At 50.2% G+C, this 21,769-nt stretch overlaps 1 protein-coding gene across 7 annotated transcripts in view; it reads left to right on the top strand.

Moving 5' to 3' along the window:
* Window positions 1-21,769, top strand: part of ARHGAP22 (Rho GTPase activating protein 22) — a 176,742-nt gene that overhangs the window by 46,698 nt on the left and 108,275 nt on the right. For all 7 annotated transcript variants that reach the window (XM_045040286.1, XM_019813482.3, XM_045040284.1 and 4 more), the window contains one exon: window positions 12,588-12,787. In XM_045040286.1, coding sequence (XP_044896221.1) covers window positions 12,588-12,787 — 200 coding nt within the window. The remainder of the gene's footprint in view (window positions 1-12,587; window positions 12,788-21,769) is intronic.

Here is a 21,769-nt window from a genome sequence, read left to right as displayed (position 1 = left end):
TGTCTAAAAGTGGGAATAAATGATTTATTGGCAAGACAGGGTTAGGTAGGCCTGGGCCAGAAGACTGCCTTGGGCCCCCCTAGCCAGACAGCCAGAGACATGCCCTGACTCTGCTGAAATCATCAACGGCCTCAATGATTACTTAACCATGGGTAGAGAATATATTGATCTAAGCTAATGGCCTGTACGCAGACAGAAATGAAATTTATAATCGATACTGAATTACATTGACTCCCCCGATCCCAGCCTCCTGGTGAATGGCCTGCTGATCTTAACAGAACTGGAGGTAGCAAGGCTGGGGCCAGCTGCTCTGGGACAAGGTGCAGAGAGAAGAGAGGTTTCCAAGAGGCTCAGCCAGCGGTAATAAAACACAGCACTAACCACCATTCATTCAGCGCCTCTCCATTTACAAAGCACTTGGAGAGTGCCTTTCATTTCATCCTCGCCAAGTCTCAGAAGTGGATGGGATTTGTATTTTGCTCCCATTTTATGTGGAAACCTGGGACTGCAGGAAGCCAACGGGCCTCAGGCCCCCAAATTCTCCACCCCTTCTGTGACCTCAGGCAGCCTCTCTGCACACCAACCGCCAGACTCGGAGGCCAAAGGAGGCAAAAGGTGGTTCTGTGCTTTGAGTCAAGCTGCTTGCCGCTTCTCTGATTACGGGAATGAAATCACTGATACCGTGTCCTTTAACTTTTTAATTGTATGAAAACAGGCCGCGGGTAAGAGAAATCCTGTTGGTAGATTTCTCCCAAACCAAGAAGGTCATCTACAGAGGCACGAGGTCTCTTGGATTTGATCTTTCCCTTCTTTGAACTTGAGGATTCGCGCCTCATGGTGGTTCATTCGCTCAGCGAGTTTATTGAGAGGCTCTGTGCTATGGTGTAGGGATCCGGGCGTGGGGATCCCTGGCCATCAGATGCTCGCAAATCAATACAGCGTAGAGATGCCTGGCCGAAGGTGTGTGCCAGTTCCGGGGGCAGCAGAATGGATGAAAACCAACCCCTCTGGTTTGAAAAGCTACTAGGGGCGTCTTCACATGGTAGGAAACTGCACCGATGCCTCCAGAGTGAGTCAGGGCTCAGCAGGCCGGCAAGCACAGAAATGCAGAGATGTGGCATAAAATGACCCCTATGGGGACCAGTCACTGGCTTTGGAAAAGAGGGGTGTGGGGTATGAGTGGGAGGTGCAGCTGGAGACCTGGCAGAGCACTGGCTCACAGAGGCCTTCTCCTCACCTCCACTCCAGACCCACGCCAATGATGGCTAAAGCACAGCCTCTTCAAAGGAGACACAGCAAGAGGGACCTCGCTGTGGGATGGCGTTTGGAGGTCCAGCTTGTAGATAGAAATTAATGGAGGTCCATGAGGCAGGAGGGATTAGGGTAGAGTCTGTTCGAGGACAGAGATGTGGGCCCTGCGAGGGTCAGTGTTGAGAGCCTGGGAGCCAGAATTGCCAGGTCTGGCCACATGCTCTCTCCTCCTGTGTGTCTTCCTGTGCCCCCTCCTGGGCACATCCCTTCTTCCCCGGCCTTCCATAGTGTAGGGGATGAAAAACATTTCCTCTACCCTCTTAAGTTCTGCATCAGGGTCCTGCTAATTAAACTGATAGAAGACAGAGTAACAGGAGGAAAGGCCGTTAAACCCAGGGGCAGGACAATGTCGGATGGTGATTAGAAAATGTGTGGTAGATAAAGTTGTTCCGAGTCTCACTCTCCTCTTCCTGGTACAGGAGTGGGGGAGGCACCTACAAGGGGAATCTATACCCTGCGTTTAGGCAGGAAGCGGGAGGAAAGAGAGCTCCTTCAGCGTTTGCCGTTTCCCGGTTGCCTGCCCCTCGAAACAGTCAGTGTGCCGTATTGCCACCATCAAGTGGCATGTTTCGGGGGGCATAACCTGACCCTCTCTCATGTTCACTCCATTCTCTTATCCAGCTTCAGCCTCCCCACTGGTCTCCCAGCCTCCCAGCCCGACTTGGTCCTGCTGCCCTCCTGCTCCTGGTTCCCTCGACACGTGGCGCGGTGACAGTGAGACCTCGCGTCTGGGTGTCTCTGCTCCCCCTTTTACCTCTGCTAGGGCAGACGTGTGCCTTTCATCTCCATACCCCAGGGGCTAGCACAGGGTAGATGCACAGGAGACACCCATGAGTGGGTAACTGAGTGCCAGATCAGCCGAATCGGAGGGGGTGTGCCGCATGGAAGTTTAGAGCAAGCCCTCTTGCCAAAGACCAGCACCAACTGAGCCGGGAGGCAGACCCGGCAAGAGCCAATAAAAATAACTTTAAAAAAATTTTTTTTAATGTTATTTATTTTTGAGACAGAGGGAGAGAGAGCATGAGCAGGAGAGGGGCAGAGAGAGAGGGAGATACAGAATCCGAAGCGGGCTCCAGGCTCCGAGCTGTCAGCACAGCGTCCAACGCGGGGCTCGAACTCATGAACTGTGAGATCATGACCTGAGCCAAAGTCCAACACTGAATCGACTGAGCCACCCAGGCGCCCATAAAAATAACTTTCAAGAATGTGATCTTTTATATTGATTTCTTAAAATCATTACAATAATCACGATGAAAACAAATCCCAACTTTCTAGACCACCTCTGCGCTCTCTTAGAATTAGTACTGGTCACTTGCGTACCCCTTGTCGTCTTTCGTCCTCCGGACCCTGAAGTGAGATCCGTTGGGAGGGCCTGGCTGCTTCTCTAGGTCCCTCGGATGGGGGTCCTAGCAGAGAACAGATGACCAAGTAGAGTCCAGAAAGAATGCTAAGTGACAAGTTGGGAAAAAAAAGTCGGGGACACTGAGGAACCCTAGTGTAATAAATCACCTGAGGCTCGCGCCGTATTCCCCGGACGGCACGGGGACCTGACGAGGCCCCCTCGCCCTCCGCTGCAGATTGCATTAACGTTATGAAACCGTCTTGTCCCGCTCTCCACATCGCCCCTTCCATTACCTCACCTCTCCCCTCAATCAATCTTTCAGCCTCAATACTTACCCTTTAAATCAATTCCGCCCTGTGAGCCATCTTGCTAGTTCTCCAGCCTGGCTTTAAAATCCCATTGACTTTTATAAATCAATTGTGTTTTAGCTCATGGGCAGCCACTCGTCCACGCTCTTGGGGCTGCACTTACAGAGCTCCAGATGGAGAAGCATTCCCCGGCTGGCTGCAGGACCTTCCCAACCCCAGTGAGCACTGCCGGGACCCGATGCCCCAGCAGCCACCCACGACCAGTGCTGCCACAGGCCTATTCAGGGGGCCCTGAAAGCAATCGGGTGTGTTAGGTGGGGTTCTCCTGAGTAGCCCTTGAGATGAGGATTGTCATGAGGTAATCTATCAATCAGGTGCCCCCAGGAGACACCAGAGAGGGGGTGAGGGAGCAGGACAGGGAATGGTACAAAGCCCAACCAAGGGAGGTGTCAGCCTGAGTCTCCTGAGATTTTAAAGTGTGAATACACCTCTTTACCCCTCAGAGTGGTTTCCTGCTGGAAATCAGGCTGCAGCGGCTCTCAGGCTCCCACACCCAGGTACTTCCAGTCCTCCCAGTGGCTGGGCAGAGTGGTCTCCCTTAACCCCAGGGCAGTCTTCCAAAACAGGCCTGCAGCCCTGAAAACCCAGGGAGTCAAGCCGTAAGGTACCGGGGATGGGGGTGTGCACATAAAAACAGGAAGAGGGATCCGAGGGAATTTGGGCAGAGCTTCAACATGATCCACAATCAAAGGTGTCTATTCTGTGTCCTCAGCAATGTGTAAGTTTCAGGACCCACCAGATGCTCCGGTCGCTGCACCGCTGGGCAGGTGAATGGCCCACACACCTTCCCTGAGCCCCTCCTTATGTGGAAGGGGGAGCAGACAGGCTGGAGGGGACCCAGGCCCACCAGAAGGGCTCACAGAGAGGGGCCCCCTGACCTGGTGCCCTGGAAGGGCCACAGATGGGCCTGGGTCCGGCTTCCAGGAAGCATCATCCGTTCGGCCTGGAAGGTCCGAGCAGGCAGCGGCCAGGCTGCTCTTGTTTGTGTTGAGGTCCCCAGCCCAGCATGATGCTTGTCACAGATAAATACTTGTAGACATTTATCAAACTAGTGATATTTAATTGTTGTTTGACATCTCCCAGGGGGATCCCATTCCATACCAAAAGAGCTCTTTCATTTTACAGTTTTTATTCTCATTTACTTCCAGTAATGGAACGCGTGCCTTCCTTCCCTGTATAAAATACACATCACTCAGGGGTACACTGTTCCCTCCGTGAATGGTCACCGTCAGAGCTGTGACATGTTCTTTCTACGCAAATACACGTACCCACCAAAAATACATTGTGATGTCTTTTGTTTGGAGGGGGGGTGTTTTTCTTCCCTTTTTATAGAACTTTGTGTATTGTTCTGGAACTTGCTTTCTTCCACCACTATAACAGAATTTAAATGTTAAAAATAAAGCAGGAAAGGAGAGCTGGGGGCTTGGGGATACCTTTTTAAAGGACGGTCGGACCTTCCTCATGGAGAAAGTGGCACTTGAGTTCAGAACGAAGGGGCAGAGAGAAGTTTTGTAGGGACAGGGGCGGCAGGTGCGGAGCCGGGTGGCTGGCACATGGCTGGCAGGTCTGCGGAACAGCAGAGACCAGTGCAGTCAGGGCTGGGAAAGCACGAGAAGGTGAGAGGTCCCATGGTCAGGGCCGGAGGACCCCTGGAGGCTGTACTGATGGCTCTGACTTTTACCCTGAGCATGACGGGGAGTCCCACAGGGCTTTCCTAGGGAGCAACATACTCTAACTCCCATCTTCAAAAACTCTCTCTGGCTGCCTGCTAGAGACTCAAGGGGGTGTGGCAGGGCAAGATCCAGCAGAAAATTTCCAGCAGTATTTCAGGTAAGAAATGATGGCCGCCTGAGGATGGTGTTTCACTGACTGATGGCGGAGACCTTGGGAGGAGTAGGGGGCAGGCCAGGAAAGCCCAGGAGTTCAGCTTCACACATGTGACACTGGAGGTGTCATGTAGATAGTGTGACAGACACTTTGGTCCCTGCACGGGCACCTCGTACACACGGATGGTGTTTAAATCCACGAGACAGAAGCAGATCCCCGAAACAGTGAGTGTGGGTAGAAATGGGGTCCAAGGACTGGCCCTGGGCACTGGACGAAGACGTGGGAAGATGAGACAGCATGGCGGCCAATGAAGGAGGGGAGGGGAGAGTGGTCTTGGAGCCCCAGGGTAGAAATGGCCCTGGAGGAAGGAGGTTACAGACTGGATCCATTACCATCAGGGGTCAAGAAATGGGAGGACCAACCTGATCCTTGGGTTGAGCCGCATGAGGGTCACTGCAGCCTCAATGAGAGTAATTTGGATGGGGCAGAGGTAGGAGAACCTGACTGAGTGGGGTCCAAGAAGAACGGGAAGCAGCTGGGGGTGATGAAGAAGCTGTGGAGATGGATGGTGGTGATGGTTACATAGCAACGTGAGTGTACTTGATGCCCCTGAGTCGTACACTTAAAAATGGCTAAAATGGTAAATTTTATGTTATGTATATTTCACTGTGAAAAAGGGCATTAGGAGAGGAATCGGAGAAAAGGGAGTGAAGACACCTTTTCTCAGGTGTTTAATAAGAAGGGGAAGCTAAACATGGCAGCCCGTGTACATTCACCCCGTTCCTTTTGACTTCTGCAAAGCGTCTTACAGTATGAACATAGCACAGTTTATTGGGCCATTTTCTGATCGTTGGCCAATTGGGTTTTCCCCATTTTTAGGGATCGCATACAGGGATGCCCTTACAGGGACTGCCTGTGCACTCGTGTTTCTTTCTTGTAGGACAGAAATTGTCCTGTGGAATTGCTGGGTTATAGACCGTACATGTTTTTAACTTGAGTAAATACAGCCCAATTGCCCTCTAGTTAGTGGCTTACAATTACTCACAACCCCATCGACACATGTCATTACCAGACTTTAAAAATGTACCTGCCTGAAGGGTACACTTGCTATATTACCTGCAGGCTATAATTTGCATTTTGCGGATTACTACTGCAATTCGGCATCCCGCACGTCTTGATTGTATTTGTATTTTCTCTTCTGTGCGTTTACCTGTTCACTTCTTTAATTTCTTCATCTCTGAGAAGTGAAAGCTCCCCATTTCCTTGGTAGGCAGAGGGCGTGAATCAGGGCTTGGTCGGCTGGCCCCGCCTCTCATTTTGCCCTAGCAACGCCTGGATGCTGCGCAGAGCTTTGCCCTTCTCTGATAATGAATGAACGTTTGGGTACTTGAATTCCATTTCCTCTACCCAGAGTTCTGACATCTCCCTGAGACTAAGGACCTTGAAGATGTAGGGGACCAAGCTCCCTCCTAGAGAACTCTCTTTGCATGAGTGTGTGTGTGTGTGTTTGCAAGTGTGTGTCTATGTGTAAGAGTGTATACATACATGAGTGGAAGAATGTGCATGTGCATGAGTGTGTGACTGTGTATGTATGTGAGTGTGTGTTTGTGAGTGCATGCATGAGTGTGTGTTTGCAAGTGAATATGGGGGCTCCTAGGAAACACCAAAATCTCAGGGTTCTGCGCTGTACCCGGAGGAATTCTGTAGATTTGGGAGGCATGAATGGATAAATAAGTGAATGAATGAGTGAATGAATGAATGGCTGTGATGTGAGCGAAGGGTGCCCTCCTTCTCCCAGGGTCATGAGCTTGCCCTGGGCCTGCTCCTGGGCCCTTTCCGGAAACTCCTGTCAGTTCTGGAACTTTAGAATGTCTGAGCTCTTTGACTTTGAAAGCTTCACCTAAGTGTTCACAGAACTGAATAAGTTCATTCAAGGAAATGCTGAGGACAAGAACAATGGTTATTAATAAATCATAATAATGATTATTTTCCTTTCGAGATACTCAGTTGGCCTTATAAGAAGCAGCATCTTTGTGATTGATCAGCTGAGGAAAAGCCTGGGCTGGTTTGGCAGCTTCGTTAGCATCTGCACGAAGTGCCTCCCTGGTGAACTGAGGCAGCGGAAGCTGGCTTTTCTTCTCTTTTGAGGGAGCCTGGGGCAGCGCAGGCAGGGATGCCCGCATCTGCTCAAACAGAGACCAGTGTAACTTCCTGCCTCAGTGCAGACCCCTTGCCTTTGCCCCAGGGAATGAGGCTCCCCCCCACCCACCCCCCCCGTCCCCTCCCCCTGCTGCCTGTCCCCTCCATGCCTGCAGCCCTTGGGAGGGAAGTGCCCAGGGCCTGGGGATCAGGGCAGAAAACACCCCCCCTTCTTCGTCCTGCCACACTGAGGGACCATCAGACCACTCACAGAGCAGCGATTTATTTATTTATTGGACAAGTGTGCTGGCCACCTGCTGTCCACCAGTGCCCCGTGCTCTGAGAGCTCAGCCTTCCTGGGCAGACATGCTCAGACAGACAGTGCCTCACAGACATGGCCCAGTGCCCAGCCGAGGGCTCCCCAGCACTCCTCAGGGTTGGGGTGCACTGATGAATCGCTGAATTTTTGTTGAACTCCTCTATGTGCTGGCCCTGCTCAGGATGCGATGGGGGGTGTGGAAGGAAGGAAGGTGCCTTCTGGGTCCTACCAGCCCTATGATCTTATCAAATGAGACCGTTTTAGGCCCCAGTGCAGCAGAAGACAAAAAACAAAACCAGGGATGTGGCACTGGAACATTCTACAAAGTCAGATTCCTAACTAAAGACCCCAAAGGGTCGAGGGTTCTGCATAGCCCTTATGGATTCCCTAAGAAGAGAAGAATATGCAAATAGAGGAGGCCGGAGCCAACCCACGCCCTGCAGAAATTCTTCACCCTTGGGAGCCCAGCTTCTGTCAAGGCTTATCTTAGAAATCTCTAGACATAACAAAACAAAAGCCTAGGCACTGCTGACTTGATTTTACCATTGATTCTCAAGCCATTAAAGGAATTTTAGAGATGAAGAAACTGAGACCCAAAGAAGAGAATTCAGTAACCAGGGAACACCCCTGTCCCCTTTCCACCTCAGTCCTCTGTCAGACTCCACCAGAGTCTTGGGGTTGTGGTAACCCTACTGTCCAGGTCCCTAGGCCCCCTACGTCCCTGGGCCCGGAAAGGGATCAGTGCCTGCTGAATCCAGCCCTGCTCCAGCCCCTCCACAGCTTGAGATGGGAGGAGAGGTGGAGGAGCAGGTACAACCCTTGGAGCAGAGAGGTCCCTCTGGATGCTGCGGGTCCCTCCACCCCCGCCCCTGCTGCTTGCCAGCGGGAGCCCAACTGCTTCTTCCCACAGAACAGCCAAGGTTTCAGGGCAGAGGCAGAGTGCAACGCAGACCCCAGACATGGTGCTATGGGCACCTGGAAATGGAGGGGCAGCCTTTCCAGGGCTGTGGGGACACTTCTAGGGAAGTATTAAGGCTCATTCAAGAGGGGAAGAAGGCCCAAGTGACCAGGAGACCTACGAGGACCCCAGATGCGCCCCCACCTCTAGGGGCAATCAGTTAAGTGGGCAAAGGGAACAGGCTGATGCTTTATACAGAGAGCAAAAGCCTATGGGAAGATGCTCCCCTGATAAGTGACCCAATAACACGGTGAACTAAGACAGTAACTGAGTGTCATGTTCTACATACTAAATTATGGAGTAGGACCATGCAAATTATGATATTTCACGTTGGTGGTTATGAGGCTAGTGGCACACCAGTATGGTTTTGTGGTGTCACATAGCCACACACCACTTTGAGAAGGAAGCGTGCAACGGCGCCTAACCAGCCAAGAGCCATAGAAAAGCCCGGGCCCTCTGCCTTGTGAGTTTGCCCCAGGAACCAATCTTCAGGAAACACTTCTGCACGGAGACATCCGCTGCACCATTTCCATTATCAGAATCCTCACTGTCACGGTAACCGGTTACTGGCACCATGTCCATGCCATGTCCTTGCACTCTGCAAGACTCGGCCGTCTCTCCTCCTCCACCTCACCTGGCAGGGTCAGGTGTCACCATCCTACACGCACCCAGCTCGCTAATCAGCACACTGAGGCGGACGACTCACAGAGCCGGCCGTGATCCGAACCCACCCAAGCCCGTATTTCTTCAACCAGACCCCATTGTCTGTTTAATCAAATAACTAACGTTGGAAGGACTCCAAACACCCAGCCATGAGGGACTCTTTAGGTAACTCACAGGGATAGTAAACAGCCACAGAAATAAAGGAGGGAAGTGGACTTTAATCTAGTATACGTCCATACGTATGAGGACCAAGACCCCCAGAAATGTGGGGAGAAAAGGTATAGAGCAGCCACTAAGTGCAAGAGCAAATGAAGGTCAGTTCTTGGTGCAGGGCTTCAGAGGTGGGCCACTTTCCTGGAAGGAGGAGCTGAGCCATGCCACCTGACTCCTCTGATTTGCCTTCGCTCTAGTTTCTCGGGAAGACCCTCTGTCTGCAGGGATCACAAGTCCCCTTTCTGTGCGTTGGGATGAGCCTGGAAACAGCCTGCTTGCTCTCTGGGCCAAAGCGCAGCCAAGACAAGGCTGGAACATTTGACACTGGCCTCACCACAACCAAGGGACAGCCACGGGGAATCAAGGTGGAGAAGACACAGACTGACATAGTCTGAGCTATCACAGCTGTTCAGGGTGGCAAAGAGGATGATGTGTCCTCTTAATCCCCCTGCTGTCGTGGGCTGGCCCCTTCTAGAGCAGGGCCCCCAGTGGTAGATTCAGGATTATTCCCAGGCCATATGTCATTCAAGGCGAATCTGGGGACCACCAGACTATACAGTCTCTTCGGATAGCAGCTGAGTGTCATGTCACACTTAATATCATGATAAGACATATACATACTTAATCATCAGGGAGAGATTAAGTAGCCTGTGATATTTGGCAAGCATGACTTATATCCATTCCCTGAGCGACACGTGGTAAGAACCGTGTAGAACTGGATAAGATATCATGTCCTCCCCTCTGCACCCCTCAATGGGGCAGAAAGGAAACCACAGACATAATTACCAGCCATGGGTCATATGTGCTAATAGATGGGGAAATGACTCTCTGGAGAGGATTCAGAAGGAAGGTTCTATGGAAGAAGCATCTGAGTTGGATCTTGAAGGATGTGTGGGAACTCACCAAGCAGCCAAAGCCAGGGGTTGAGTGAGAAAGGGCTGGAAGAAAGGTCCAGGTTACTGGGACAGCATGGGCAGAGAGTAGGTCAGGCTTAGGGAACTGTGGTCACTAGTGCAACAAGAGGAGCTTGCACACACACACACACACACACACACACACACACACAGAATCACAGATTTATAATGCTAGACCATGGGTCGCAGGGAACATGCATTCTTAACAGAAGTTAGGATCCGTGGTTTAAGAATTACAAGTGTGATTCTATTTAGAAGAACTGTCCTTCCAAAGTCCAGGGTGGCCCCTCCTGGTGATCACTGCAGCAATATCCTTGCTACTGGCCGGAGAGGGGAGAGTTGCTTTTCCTGAGACAGAGCATAAAGAGGGAGATAATGATGTAGAAGAGGGTTAGTAGGGGACAAGGACCCAGTCATCACTGTGAAGGGCAGTACCAGTCCTGGCAGAGTGTCAGGTGGTGTCACATGGGGAGCAGAGGGAGTTTGCAGGGCAGAGGGCTCATGGGCACTCAGGGACTCTGGGGTAGGAGAGATGGCCCCTTTGCCCTGCCAAGGATCCATTAACAAGTTACAACAAACAGCTGGAGTAGAGACCCTGCTTCCCAGGCCCACTCTGCCAGGATGAGTCCAGAGAAGCAGCAAGGTGACTTTGGGGGGTTCTGGGAAATGGTGTTCAAGTCTGATGCCTCCAGAGAAAGAGTGCCCTGCACAAACCAGGGAGAGGGGCTGATTGGCCAGCTCCCTTGGGGCCTGAGTAACAGAAACCCTGATGGAATATGAGCTCCAGGAAGACCCAGATTTTTATGTGTTCATTATTTCACTGCTTTATCCCAGCACCTAGAACAGTAACTGACACATATAGGTACTCAAAAAATGGCTGCTGAATGAATAGATGGATTAACCATTGAACAAATGGAAAGATGATGGATGGATGGATGGATGGATGGATGGAAGGAAAGAAGGAAGGATGGAAGGATGGATAGATGGATAGATGGAGGAAGGTAGGAAGGAAGGAAAGAAGGAAGGATGGATAGATGGAAGAAGGAAGGAAAGAAGGAAGGATGAATGGATGGAAGAAGGTAGGAAGGAAGGAAGAATGGATGGATAGAAGGATGGATGGATGGATGGAAGGATTGATGGATGGAAGGATTGATGGAAGAAGGATGGATGGATGGATGGATGGATGGAAGGATGGATGAATGGAAGAAGGTAGGAAGGAAGGATGGATGGATGGATGGATGGATGGCTGGAAGAAGGATGGATGGATGGATGGATGGATGGAAGGATGGATGAATGGAAGAAGGTAGGAAGGAAGGATGGATGGATGGATGGAAGGATGGAAGAAGGATGGATGAACGGATGGAAGGATGGTTGGATGAAAGAAGGTAGGAAGGAAGGATGGATGGATGGATGGATGGAAGAAGGTAGGAAGGAAGGATGGATGGATGGATGGAAGAAGGTAGGAAGGAAGGATGGATGGATGGATGGATGGAAGAAGGTAGGAAAGAAGGATGGATGGATGGAAGAAGGATGGATGAATAGATGGAAGGATGGATGGATGGAAGAAGGAAGGAAGGATGGATGGAAGGATGGAAGGAAAGAAGGATGGATGGATGGATGGATGGAAGGATTGAAGGAAAAAAGGATGGATGGATGGATGGATTGAAGGATGGAAGGAAAGAAGGATGGATGGATGGATGGATGGTTGGATGGATGGATGGTTGGATGGAAGGATGGAAGGAAAGAAGGATGGATGGATGGAAGAAGGATGGATGAACGGATGGAAGGATAGTTGGATGAAAGAAGGTAGGAAGGATAGATGGATGGATGGATGGAAAGATGGAAGGAAGGATGGAAGGAGGGAGATGGATGGATGGATGGAAGGAAGGATATTGATGGATGAATGGAAGAAGGAAGGAAGGAAGGATGGAAGGAAGGAAGGAAGGAAGGTAGGAAGGAAGGAAAGAAAGAAGGAAGGATGGATAGATGGAAGAAGGAAGGAAGGAAGGATGAATGGATGGAAGAAGGTAGGAAGGAAAGAAGAATGGATGGATAGAAGGATGGATGGATGGATGGATGGATGGAAGGATTGATGGAAGAAGGATGGATGGAAGGATGGATGGATGGATGGAAGAAGGAAGGAAGGAAGGAAGGAAGGAAGGAAGGAAGGAAGGATGGATGCATACATGCATGCATGCATTAGTGAGTAAATGGATATGTGGATGCATGCATGGACGCATGGATGGATGACCAAACCTGGGGAAATGAAGACCCTAAGGGCCTAGAGACAGCAGAAACTAACCAAGCAGGCATGCTGTGCACCTATCCCAAGTGGATAACCTTAGGTGGCTGCTGCTGAGGTGTTGCAGTCCATGGCCCTTTGTGCCCAGGGGGAATATGCCAAGCACGCTCATGCCCTGCTGGCCTAGGCTCCTATGCCCTGGTCACAGGGCAGTGGGGATGCCAGGGTGGGGCAAGGACTGACAACAGGCGAGCATCCCTCGTACTCATCGCGTGTGTTCTTGGCTTCCAGCCCGCTCCAAAAGCCTGGTGATGGGGGAGCAGAGCCGGAGCCCTGGGCGGCCGCCATGCCCCCACAGGCTGGGCCCCATACTGAAGGAGGGCTGGCTGAAGAAGCAGAGGAGCATCATGAAGAACTGGCAGCCGCGCTGGTTCGTGCTGCGTGGGGATCAGCTTTTCTACTACAAGGACAAAGATGAGACCAAGCCCCAGGTGAGAAGCACATGTCTTGTGTCCTGGGGCATCACGGCAGGGTCCGAGGGAGGGCTAACTAGGCCCAGGAGAGGGGAGAAGGCAGAGACCCTCCTGTCAGGACCTCCACTCCTCCAGCCCCTAAGCCACTGACCTCACTCACGGTGACACTTAGCCAGGATTTCCAAAGTGATTGTTATTCCCAGCCCCCATGTTCCTGGTATCACAGCTTGTTTTACTGAAGCACGGCCACAGCTTCAGCAAAGCAAAGGTCTCCGTATAATGTGGATAGAGAGCCTCTCTGCACAACTTAAGGAAAACAAACCTTCCCTGCATTCCTTTCAGCCTCTTGGTAACACTCCTGTTACTTCCGCTCTCCCAGGACATGGGCACCCAAGACGAATCTAACCCTAAACTGAAATCTGTGGAACCCCTGTGTCCAATGCCTCTGCCTCTCAGTGGCTCCTCCTGTTCTCCACCAGTACTGCACGATCCACCTGATCCAAGGTCAGGTGGGTGGGAGTCTGTGCACATCTCAGCAGTTCCCACCGTGTGGAGATGGGGTCTGGGGGGGTGCAGAGAGGGTGCTCAGTGATGGGCAAGGTGGGAGGAGGGACCCAGGCACAGCACGGGATCACATGGACATCACCGTGAGATGACCTTCCCACCCCTCTTTCAGTTCTTCTGAGTCTCTCAAGGAGGAAGCATCTGTTGGGTGCAGGCCTATGTTTAGCCATCTCCAGGGTTTGGGATCCTCCCTTAAAAAATGGGGACAGGGACGGGGACAGGAAGGAGCTGGCCTCATCTCAGAGCCTTCAGTGGCAACAGTGCATACGTTCTGTCTTCACTGTAGTATTCTAATGGTTAACTTCTGTTTGTGGAAAGTAGTACTGGGTTCCGTTCATGACAGTGATACCACGTTTTCCCCTCTAAAATACATCTAAGTTAAAATTGAAAAGTATTTCACAGCAATGTGAATGTACTTAGTGCTCCTGAACTGTACACTTAGAAATGGTTAAAACGTTGGGGTACCTGGGTGGCTCAGTCGGTTTAGCGTCTGACTTTGGCTCAGGTCATGGTCTCGCAGCTTGTAACTTTGAGCCCTGCATCAGGCTCTGTGCTGACAGCTCAGAGCTGTGTCTGTGTCTCTCTCTCTCCCTCTGCCCCTTTGGATTCTGTGTCTTTGGATTCTGTGTCTCCCTCTCTCTTTGCCCCTCCCCCCACTCGCACTCTGTCTCTCTCTCTCAGAAATAAACATTAAAATTTCTTTAAAAAGAAAGAAATAAATAAAAATGGTTACAGTGCTAAGTTACATGTTATGCATACTTTACCAGGATAAAAAAATAACTACTGAGTAAGACTAAAAAACTTTTCCATAAATGCCAGCACCAAGGAGTGGTAAGGAAGACACAAATCATGAAGGAGGTTCTGAACTACGGCTTAAGAAACCCTGATCTTGTCCAGACTCCTTGGTTTCATAAGGAAGGAACACAGCTCCCAGAGACGTTGAGTGGAACAAACAGAAACTTTGGAGTCAGGCAGATCTGAATTTGATCTGCATTAGATCTAGCACACTAGCTTTATGACTTGGGATAAGTCACTTACTTTTTTTTGCTTTTGGTTTTTCTCACTGCTAAATGGAGACATTATTCCCTATGCCACAGAAATGCGCTAAGGGGGGCGCCTGGGTGGCGCAGTCGGTTAAGCGTCCGACTTCAGCCAGGTCACGATCTCGCGGTCCGTGAGTTCGAGCCCCACGTCAGGCTCTGGGGTGATGGCTCAGAGCCTGGAGCCTGTTTCCGATTCTGTGTCTCCCTCTCTCTCTGCCCCTCCCCCGTTCATGCTCTGTCTCTCTCTGTCCCAAAAATAAAATAAACGTTGAAAACAAAAAATTTTAGAAATGCGCTAAGGATCAGCTCGTAGCACATACACATATCTGATGGCAAATTCTAGCACATGGCCTATCTGATGCTTCCTCAGCCCTGCCCTTGCCTTGCTCCCCACCTCCCCAGCCCTACCACTGAGCCCACTTCCAAGACTGGGCACCACGCTTCCAGCTTGCCCACCACCATTTGCCTTTTGGCCTTTACTCTTTGTGTTCAAGACCAGCCTTGGCCCTTCAACGATGGCTTTTCTGGCGGACCCGTCAGTGACTCTTACGTGTGACTGTCAGGTCACTCTGGTGACTGTGAAAAATTCCAGGGTTCCTAGCATCTTAAGACCCTGTTTGTGGCCCCTCCTGTCATCCCCTTCTGGCCCAGCCCATGGCACTGTCTCCTGGGAGAACTGCATGTTGATGCTGGGCAAGCCCAGGGGACAAAAGGAACACACTCAGGTGACCCGGGCCTTGCATGGGCCCCTGCCACGGGCTTCCCCACATACTCCTCCTCCCATCTCCCATCAGCTCCAGCTCCATGAGGAAGCTGTGTCTCCCGGATTTCCTGAACTGGACACTCCCCTCCCTCACCTTTCATCTTTTCCAGACTTCAGTGGCTTGCAGTGGAAACAATAACATGGTGGTGTCCACATTCTCAGCCACCAGCCTGGAGGAGCCTGGGGCCCTATCCAAACTAAACCAGGGCATTCACTGCCAGAGAGCCTTTGGATCTCTAAAAGGAGACAGTGTCTCCCAACAGATGCCAGTGTTATGCCCAGGGCCCCTGTTCTGGCCCCTGGCCGACACTCTCAAATCCTCACGGGACACTGTTTCGTCCCATAATTCCTTCCCCCATGAAGCCTGATGGTAGCCCTGTTACACGGGTCCCCAGTCTCCAGGAGACTGTTGGTTAAATTTGACTCACTTAGCTTATACAGTATGATCTCAAACCTGCATGCCTGCTGGCAAAATAGCCCACACATTTCCACTTAATTGCATGAACTACATGTAATGGACTAATTCCCAATATCTGGTTCCTGGAAAAATGTGCCCTGCTCACTGTTTACAGTGACAGAAGGGCCCAGGCAGTAAGCACCCTCCTGACAGACAGCCTGTCATCTGTCTAGCAGATGTAATTGTCCAGAGGAGGGAAGTCCAGCTACCCTTGATGCTGCCCAGAGCACATAACACGTGATGAGGATGACTCTCGGCCCACGCTCTTGTTCTCTGTCAGAGCCCCATCACTTCCCTTCTCCCCTTCTCACTAGCGGGAGGGTCAGCGGAGAACATAAGACCTAGAGATGGGGAAAGTCAAGATGGAGGAAAGGGGCCGTATGGACTCACACGGGAAGATAAGGCAAAAGTGCTTTAGGACAGAACCTGGAAGTGTGCCCCTGTCCCTACCGCTTTTCCCAGCACATGCCCCTGATGGCTTCTCCAGCAGACAGACCTTGCGGTTACTAATAGAAGATTCCAGGTTTTTGCATCTTAGCGGTCTTAGCTTCCGCTGGAAGTGTTTCTTGAGCCATGAAACCTCCTACCACATTCTTTGTTGAGCAGCCTGGTCCGTTTCCACCGTTCTAGTGATCTGACACCCAAGTCCTTCACTTGTGGGTCTCTTGGTTTCGAATAGAAAAGGAACAGGACAGAAATGGCAAGTATAACTTCCAAAACATGCGATGGGGAAAACGTAACAAATTCAACGTGATCAGCTCAACACATGGGCGGAAAATGGAGGAGAGGAAAAAAGAGAAGAGGGAAAGGTAAATAGAACACAAAAAATAAGCGACTAGGATGGCAAGGATTAGGAACAAAGTGTCATCATCACAAATGTCAGATTCGTCGGTCTCTTAAATGACAGAAAGTGAAGACTGGCTTTAGAAAAGAGCAAAAACCAACAAGGCTGCAAAACAAAACGATGGAGACAAGATAAGCCAGCAAAGGCGATCAGAAAGAGAGCAGATTTAGCAACATCAAAATCAAATATAATAGAATGCAAGGTGACGGGAACAAAGAGAAGTATTTCATAATAATATAAATAACATACCGAGAAAATAGAGCACCTGCAAACTTTTATGCTCTTAATGACACAGCTTTGAAGGATGCATAAACAAAGAAAACCAGTGCTCATTGTTCTCCAATTTGTTTCAAAAAGTGAAATTACAGGGGCGCCTGGGTGGCGCAGTCGGTTAAGCGTCCGACTTCAGCCAGGTCGCGATCTCGCGGTCCGTGAGTTCGAGCCCCGCGTCGGGCTCTGGGCTGATGGCTCAAAGCCTGGAGCCTGTTTCCGAATCTGTGTCTCCCTCTCTCTCTCTGCCCCTCCCCCGTTCATGCTCTGTCTCTCTCTGTCCCAAAAAATAAAGGTTGAAAAAAAAAATTTTTTTTAAGTGAAATTACAGGGACACATTCATTGACTGTAGGACAAAAGAAAGACTTTTAAATTAGCAAAATGATACTGAGTGGGGGCGTGTATGCAAGAGAGAGAGAGAAGTTCTATACATGTGGAAATAAAACACCCACTTCATAATACTTCCTAAAGTAATAAGGAAATCCAAAGTTAAATCAAACTTCTAGTTAAGGATGACTAGATTTAAAAACCCCGCAACTCCAGTGTAGAGCCCTGACTGGCGCTTTTGAAGGTGTGAACACACCTGGGTGGAAGGGAGGGGGGAGACAGCCCCCCACAGCATCCCGGATGCTAGAAGACAGATGGGCGAGACGTGGCTGATTCAGCAGACCCAGGCGAGCTAAAGTCTGAGCCCCCACTAGGACAGCACGACGATCTGTCTGGTTTGCAAAGCAGCGCCCCCTCACTTCCCACCAAAGATTCAGGAATTGGCAAGGCCAGATATCTCTGGAAATGAGGCCAAAAGAGGAGCCGAAAACAGGAGAACTGGTGGAAGGTCAGCGTAGAAAGCAACTAGGTCGCAGATCTCCTGAGCAACCTCACAGAAAGCCTGACTGCCTTCCGTCCCTGTAACAGTGGAGTTGGTTCTCTGGGAGGGCTGGGAGCAGGGCACTCCAGGCTGAAGACGCTGGCCTGCTGGAGCACGAGACGGGGATTGATGGGCTCCAGTTACTTAGCACCACCCCCCACCGCCCCCAGTCTCCATCCCTCATGTGGCTCCCAGGCCCCAGCAGTCAAGAATAGCCCTCAGGAAGGAAATGAAGAACTTTCACTGAAGAATCTGACAGTCCAAGAAAAAAAAATGTATATATATATGTGTGTGTATATATATATATACATATATATATATACATGTCTATATATATATACACACACACACATATATATATCATATATATATATATATATATATACATATACACACCACACACACACACACACACACACACATATATATACATATACCGACAGCAGCGCTTCCCCAAGGGAAGCAGCCCTGGCCCATCTCTCTCTGTTGGCCTGCCATGTAGACAGTTCCTCATGGTCCCTCATACAGCTTCTGGTCACTATTTACAGAACCAGTCGTAAGCAGGGATGAAAAGGTTTGGGTCACTACCTATTTAAGGAAAGAATCTCATGTGAAGGACAGACACATACACAGGAAAGGAAGGGAGGAAGGAAGGCAGGAAGGAAAAGAAAGAGAAAGAAAGAAAGAAAGAAAGAAAGAAAGAAAGAAAGAAAGAAAGAAAGAAAGAAAGAAAGAAAAGAAAAAGAAAGAAAGGAGAAAGGAAGGAAGAGAGAGAAAGAAAAGTGGAAAGAAGGAAGGAAGGGAAAGAAAGAAAGAAGAAAGAAAGAAAAAAGAAAAGAAAGAGAAAGAAAAAAGAAAGGTGGAAGGAAGGGAGGGAGGGAGGAAAAGAAGAGAGGGAACAAAAACCGTGCGGGGGGGAAATTTTATATAAAACTATGCACGACTTCCTCAGAGACAGACCAGTAAAATGGACAGTCAGAGAACAAACCAGTTCCCAGAATCCAGAAATAAAATATCAGAAACGAAACCCCAAGGGAAGAGTTAGAGGGAAAACATGACACAATCTTCCAGAAAGAAGAGAGGAACAATCCAGAGGAAAAAAGGAGAGGTAGCCCAGTGTCTGAATGGGAGGAGTTCTAGAAAGAGGAGAGACAAGAATCCTTAGATGCTTCCTCGAAATTAGATCTCTGGCAGGGGAGCATAAGCCCTGAGTGCCGACTGCCATAACCAGCCTTGCCGTGGAGGTGCAGGAAGGTGCAGGAAGGTGCAGGAAGATGCAGGAGGTGCCCATCTAGGGGCAGGGACATGAAAAAAGCAAAATCTCAACCTTCCATGCTGGGAATTGCATAGATAATACCTAGAATTTTAATTCAAGACATAGTCATGTAAGCATACTATTTTGAAATGAACATAAGAAATGAAAGAGAAAAGCCCCGGCAGAAAGAGCTGGAAACAGTGACGGAGATTCGGACAACGTGGAAGAGGAAGGAATTGCTGCCTTATGCCAAGCGTTGTGGGACTGTTTGATTCATCTGACTGTATTGTGATACAACCTTAACTAAAAAAAGTGGGTGAAATAAACTGAAATAATTTAGCTGGGGAGTCCTCGGAATACCAGCCGTGGGAAGGGCACGGAGAGTGAGGTGGTGACCAAAACACTCGGGATTTATCTGTATTCTTTTCGTGTCTTACAGTGAGACGATACCCATTGAAATCCATATTTTACAATGTTTTTAATTAAAACAAGAAAAGAAAAACTAAAACCAGAAAAGGAGTGTGACAGGGACGCAGCCCTAGAGAATTCTTTCTTCTTTAGGTAACCAGAAGGGGGATCAGCTGAGGGTTTGAAGGGCTCCCGCTTCTGGACAGAGTCACCAAGCCCAGCCAGCCTCTGCAGAGCTGACCTGACACATTGGGGGTGCTCAGAAAATGCATTTAAAGTGAACTCGGGTGGGGGTGGGGGTTTCTGGCAGCTCACGTTCAAGAAGGAGCACAGAGTCTCTGAAGTCCAAGTGCGAGGCTCATCGCATTGGCGGGAACGCAAACTGTGGACGGGATACCAGAAGCTGGATGTGGAGGGGCTTGGTTGCCACGTCTGGGAGCCTGTGTCCTCATTCTGCCAACAGTGTTGACGGGCTCTGAAGGTTTGGGGGCTCAGATTTGGCCCTCACAGCTCTGAGAGGGGAATCTTCCAGCACCAGGACAGGCAGGGGATGGGAGGGGGCCAGGCTGGAGGCAGAATGACCATTCAGATGGGGCTCTTGTCCTGACATCGGGTGTGTATAGAAAACCTGCCCTGCGCAGGAGCAAGGGGGTGGGGGCCTTGGGAGCCGCAGGGGAGAAAGCGTGGCAGGTGACAGCTCCAGCCTGGGGTGACAGAGTCTCAAATCTACGCCCCAGGTTGACTGATGCACCACGGGCATTAGCGGAGGAGATTTAACAATCACCTGGAGAATGGGGCTGGCTTTGCTTTTGTTTTTTCCAGGGGGATAAGCGACGGGAAGCTTGGCCTTGGGAGAGGAGATTGATTTAAAGTTTGATTTAATTTCGAGTAAAAGCTTGGAATTGGGAGGTGGAAAGACAAGATGGATGGGAAAGCAGATGCACTTCTAGGAGCAAACATTAACACTGGACAGTCAGGAGCCAGAAATCTTAAAGGAAGAGGAAACCTCTGGGGAGGAGAGAGAGGCCATCTGACCCTAGAGCTTGAAGGTCACAGGGAATGTGCCAGCATGCAGCCAGTCAGCCCTAGCCTCTGCCTTGTGCAAGGGGAAGACAGTGCTGTCCTGAGCCGGCTCCTCGGGTCCTTGCCCCTGGAGAAGGTGCCTGGGTTCCTCGGATGAGGGAAGTGGGGGGCTGGCATCAGGCCTAGGCTAGTGGGTACACTACCATAGCGTCTGAAGGCCGACAGATGTGCAGCAGGACCACTAGGAAGCAGCCCTTTGCTGTGCCGCTTAATGTCAGCCTGCAGAACCTCTCAACTTCGCCTGTGTGACACTCTACCCAGCATCCCCCCCTTATCTCAGCCCTGTCTGGGGGCCACAATCAAGATGCTGTCAGGCCGGTCAGAGCCCAGCCCGTGCTCACAGCAAGGCAGAGCGCGGCCCATGCGTCAGACGCTGCTTCACGTCTAGACCTTGTGAATCCGGCTCAGCTGGAGTTGATTTAGCACACGCTGACTGAGCATCCTTCGTAGGTTGTGAGCTGTTGCTCAAACCAGCCCAAGAGGATGATGATGATGATGATGATGACAATGACTGCTGCTGTTGTTGCTATTGCTGCTGCTTTTTTATAACACTTCCTGAGTTTAATGTCTGTTCCCCGTTCTAGACTGTAAACTTCATTCAGACGGGGCCATGGTTTATCTTACTTATCCTTTCTCTTTTCCCACCACCTAGCACCGCACTGAGTACATACCTGATTCTTGGTAATATTTGACGCTTACGTGAATAATTGAATGAATGGATGGATGAATGAAGAAACACATTGAATGAATGAGTGAATTCTGACCCAGCCTTGTGTTGGATGCTCGGTAGGAAAATACTTGATTGTTTTTGTAAAATGCCTGATGGTTGGCAAGGAGGTAACTGGACTGCGTTCCCTTATTAGAACGTAAGCTCATCAAGGTCGGGATTTTGTCTGTTTTGTTCATATCTGTGTCCTCAGTGTCCCGAGCAGTGCCCGACACAGAGTAGAAGCTCTGTAAACACTTGTTGAATAAACATTCATGGTTTCCTTTGAGGCTCGGAGCAAGCTTACAAGGGCAAGATCTAAGTCATTTCTGTTGTAGGCATGGAGAACGTGATGCTCAGAAGGATAAAGTGGAAGCTTATGTGCTATAATTTTCTATATTTGGACTCAGAGAACCTGGGTTCAAATTCCAGTTTTGCCGCCTATGAGCTGCAGATGTGGGGAGGTCTTTGAAGCTCCCACCTTTGGTGCAGTGTTCTGGGGCCCTGGTTGTGCTAAGGACCAGACAGTGGGAATGGGGGGGGTGGTGTCAGTGCTGCCCAAACTCTCAGAGACAAGATACGTACAATCCTTCAAATGGGATCTAAAATAGAAGAGCGCCAAGAGCACTAAGAAGCCTTCTAAAATGAAACGTGAGGGGGGCCTGGGTGGCTTAGTCGCTTAAGCTTCCGACTTTGGCTCAGGTCATGATCTCAAGGTTCGTGAGTTCAAGCCCCGTGT

Source organism: Felis catus, chromosome D2 (genome assembly GCF_018350175.1).
Source record: "Felis catus isolate Fca126 chromosome D2, F.catus_Fca126_mat1.0, whole genome shotgun sequence".
Lineage (NCBI taxonomy): Eukaryota > Metazoa > Chordata > Mammalia > Carnivora > Felidae > Felis > Felis catus.
This window is presented reverse-complemented; position numbering and strand designations above follow the sequence as displayed.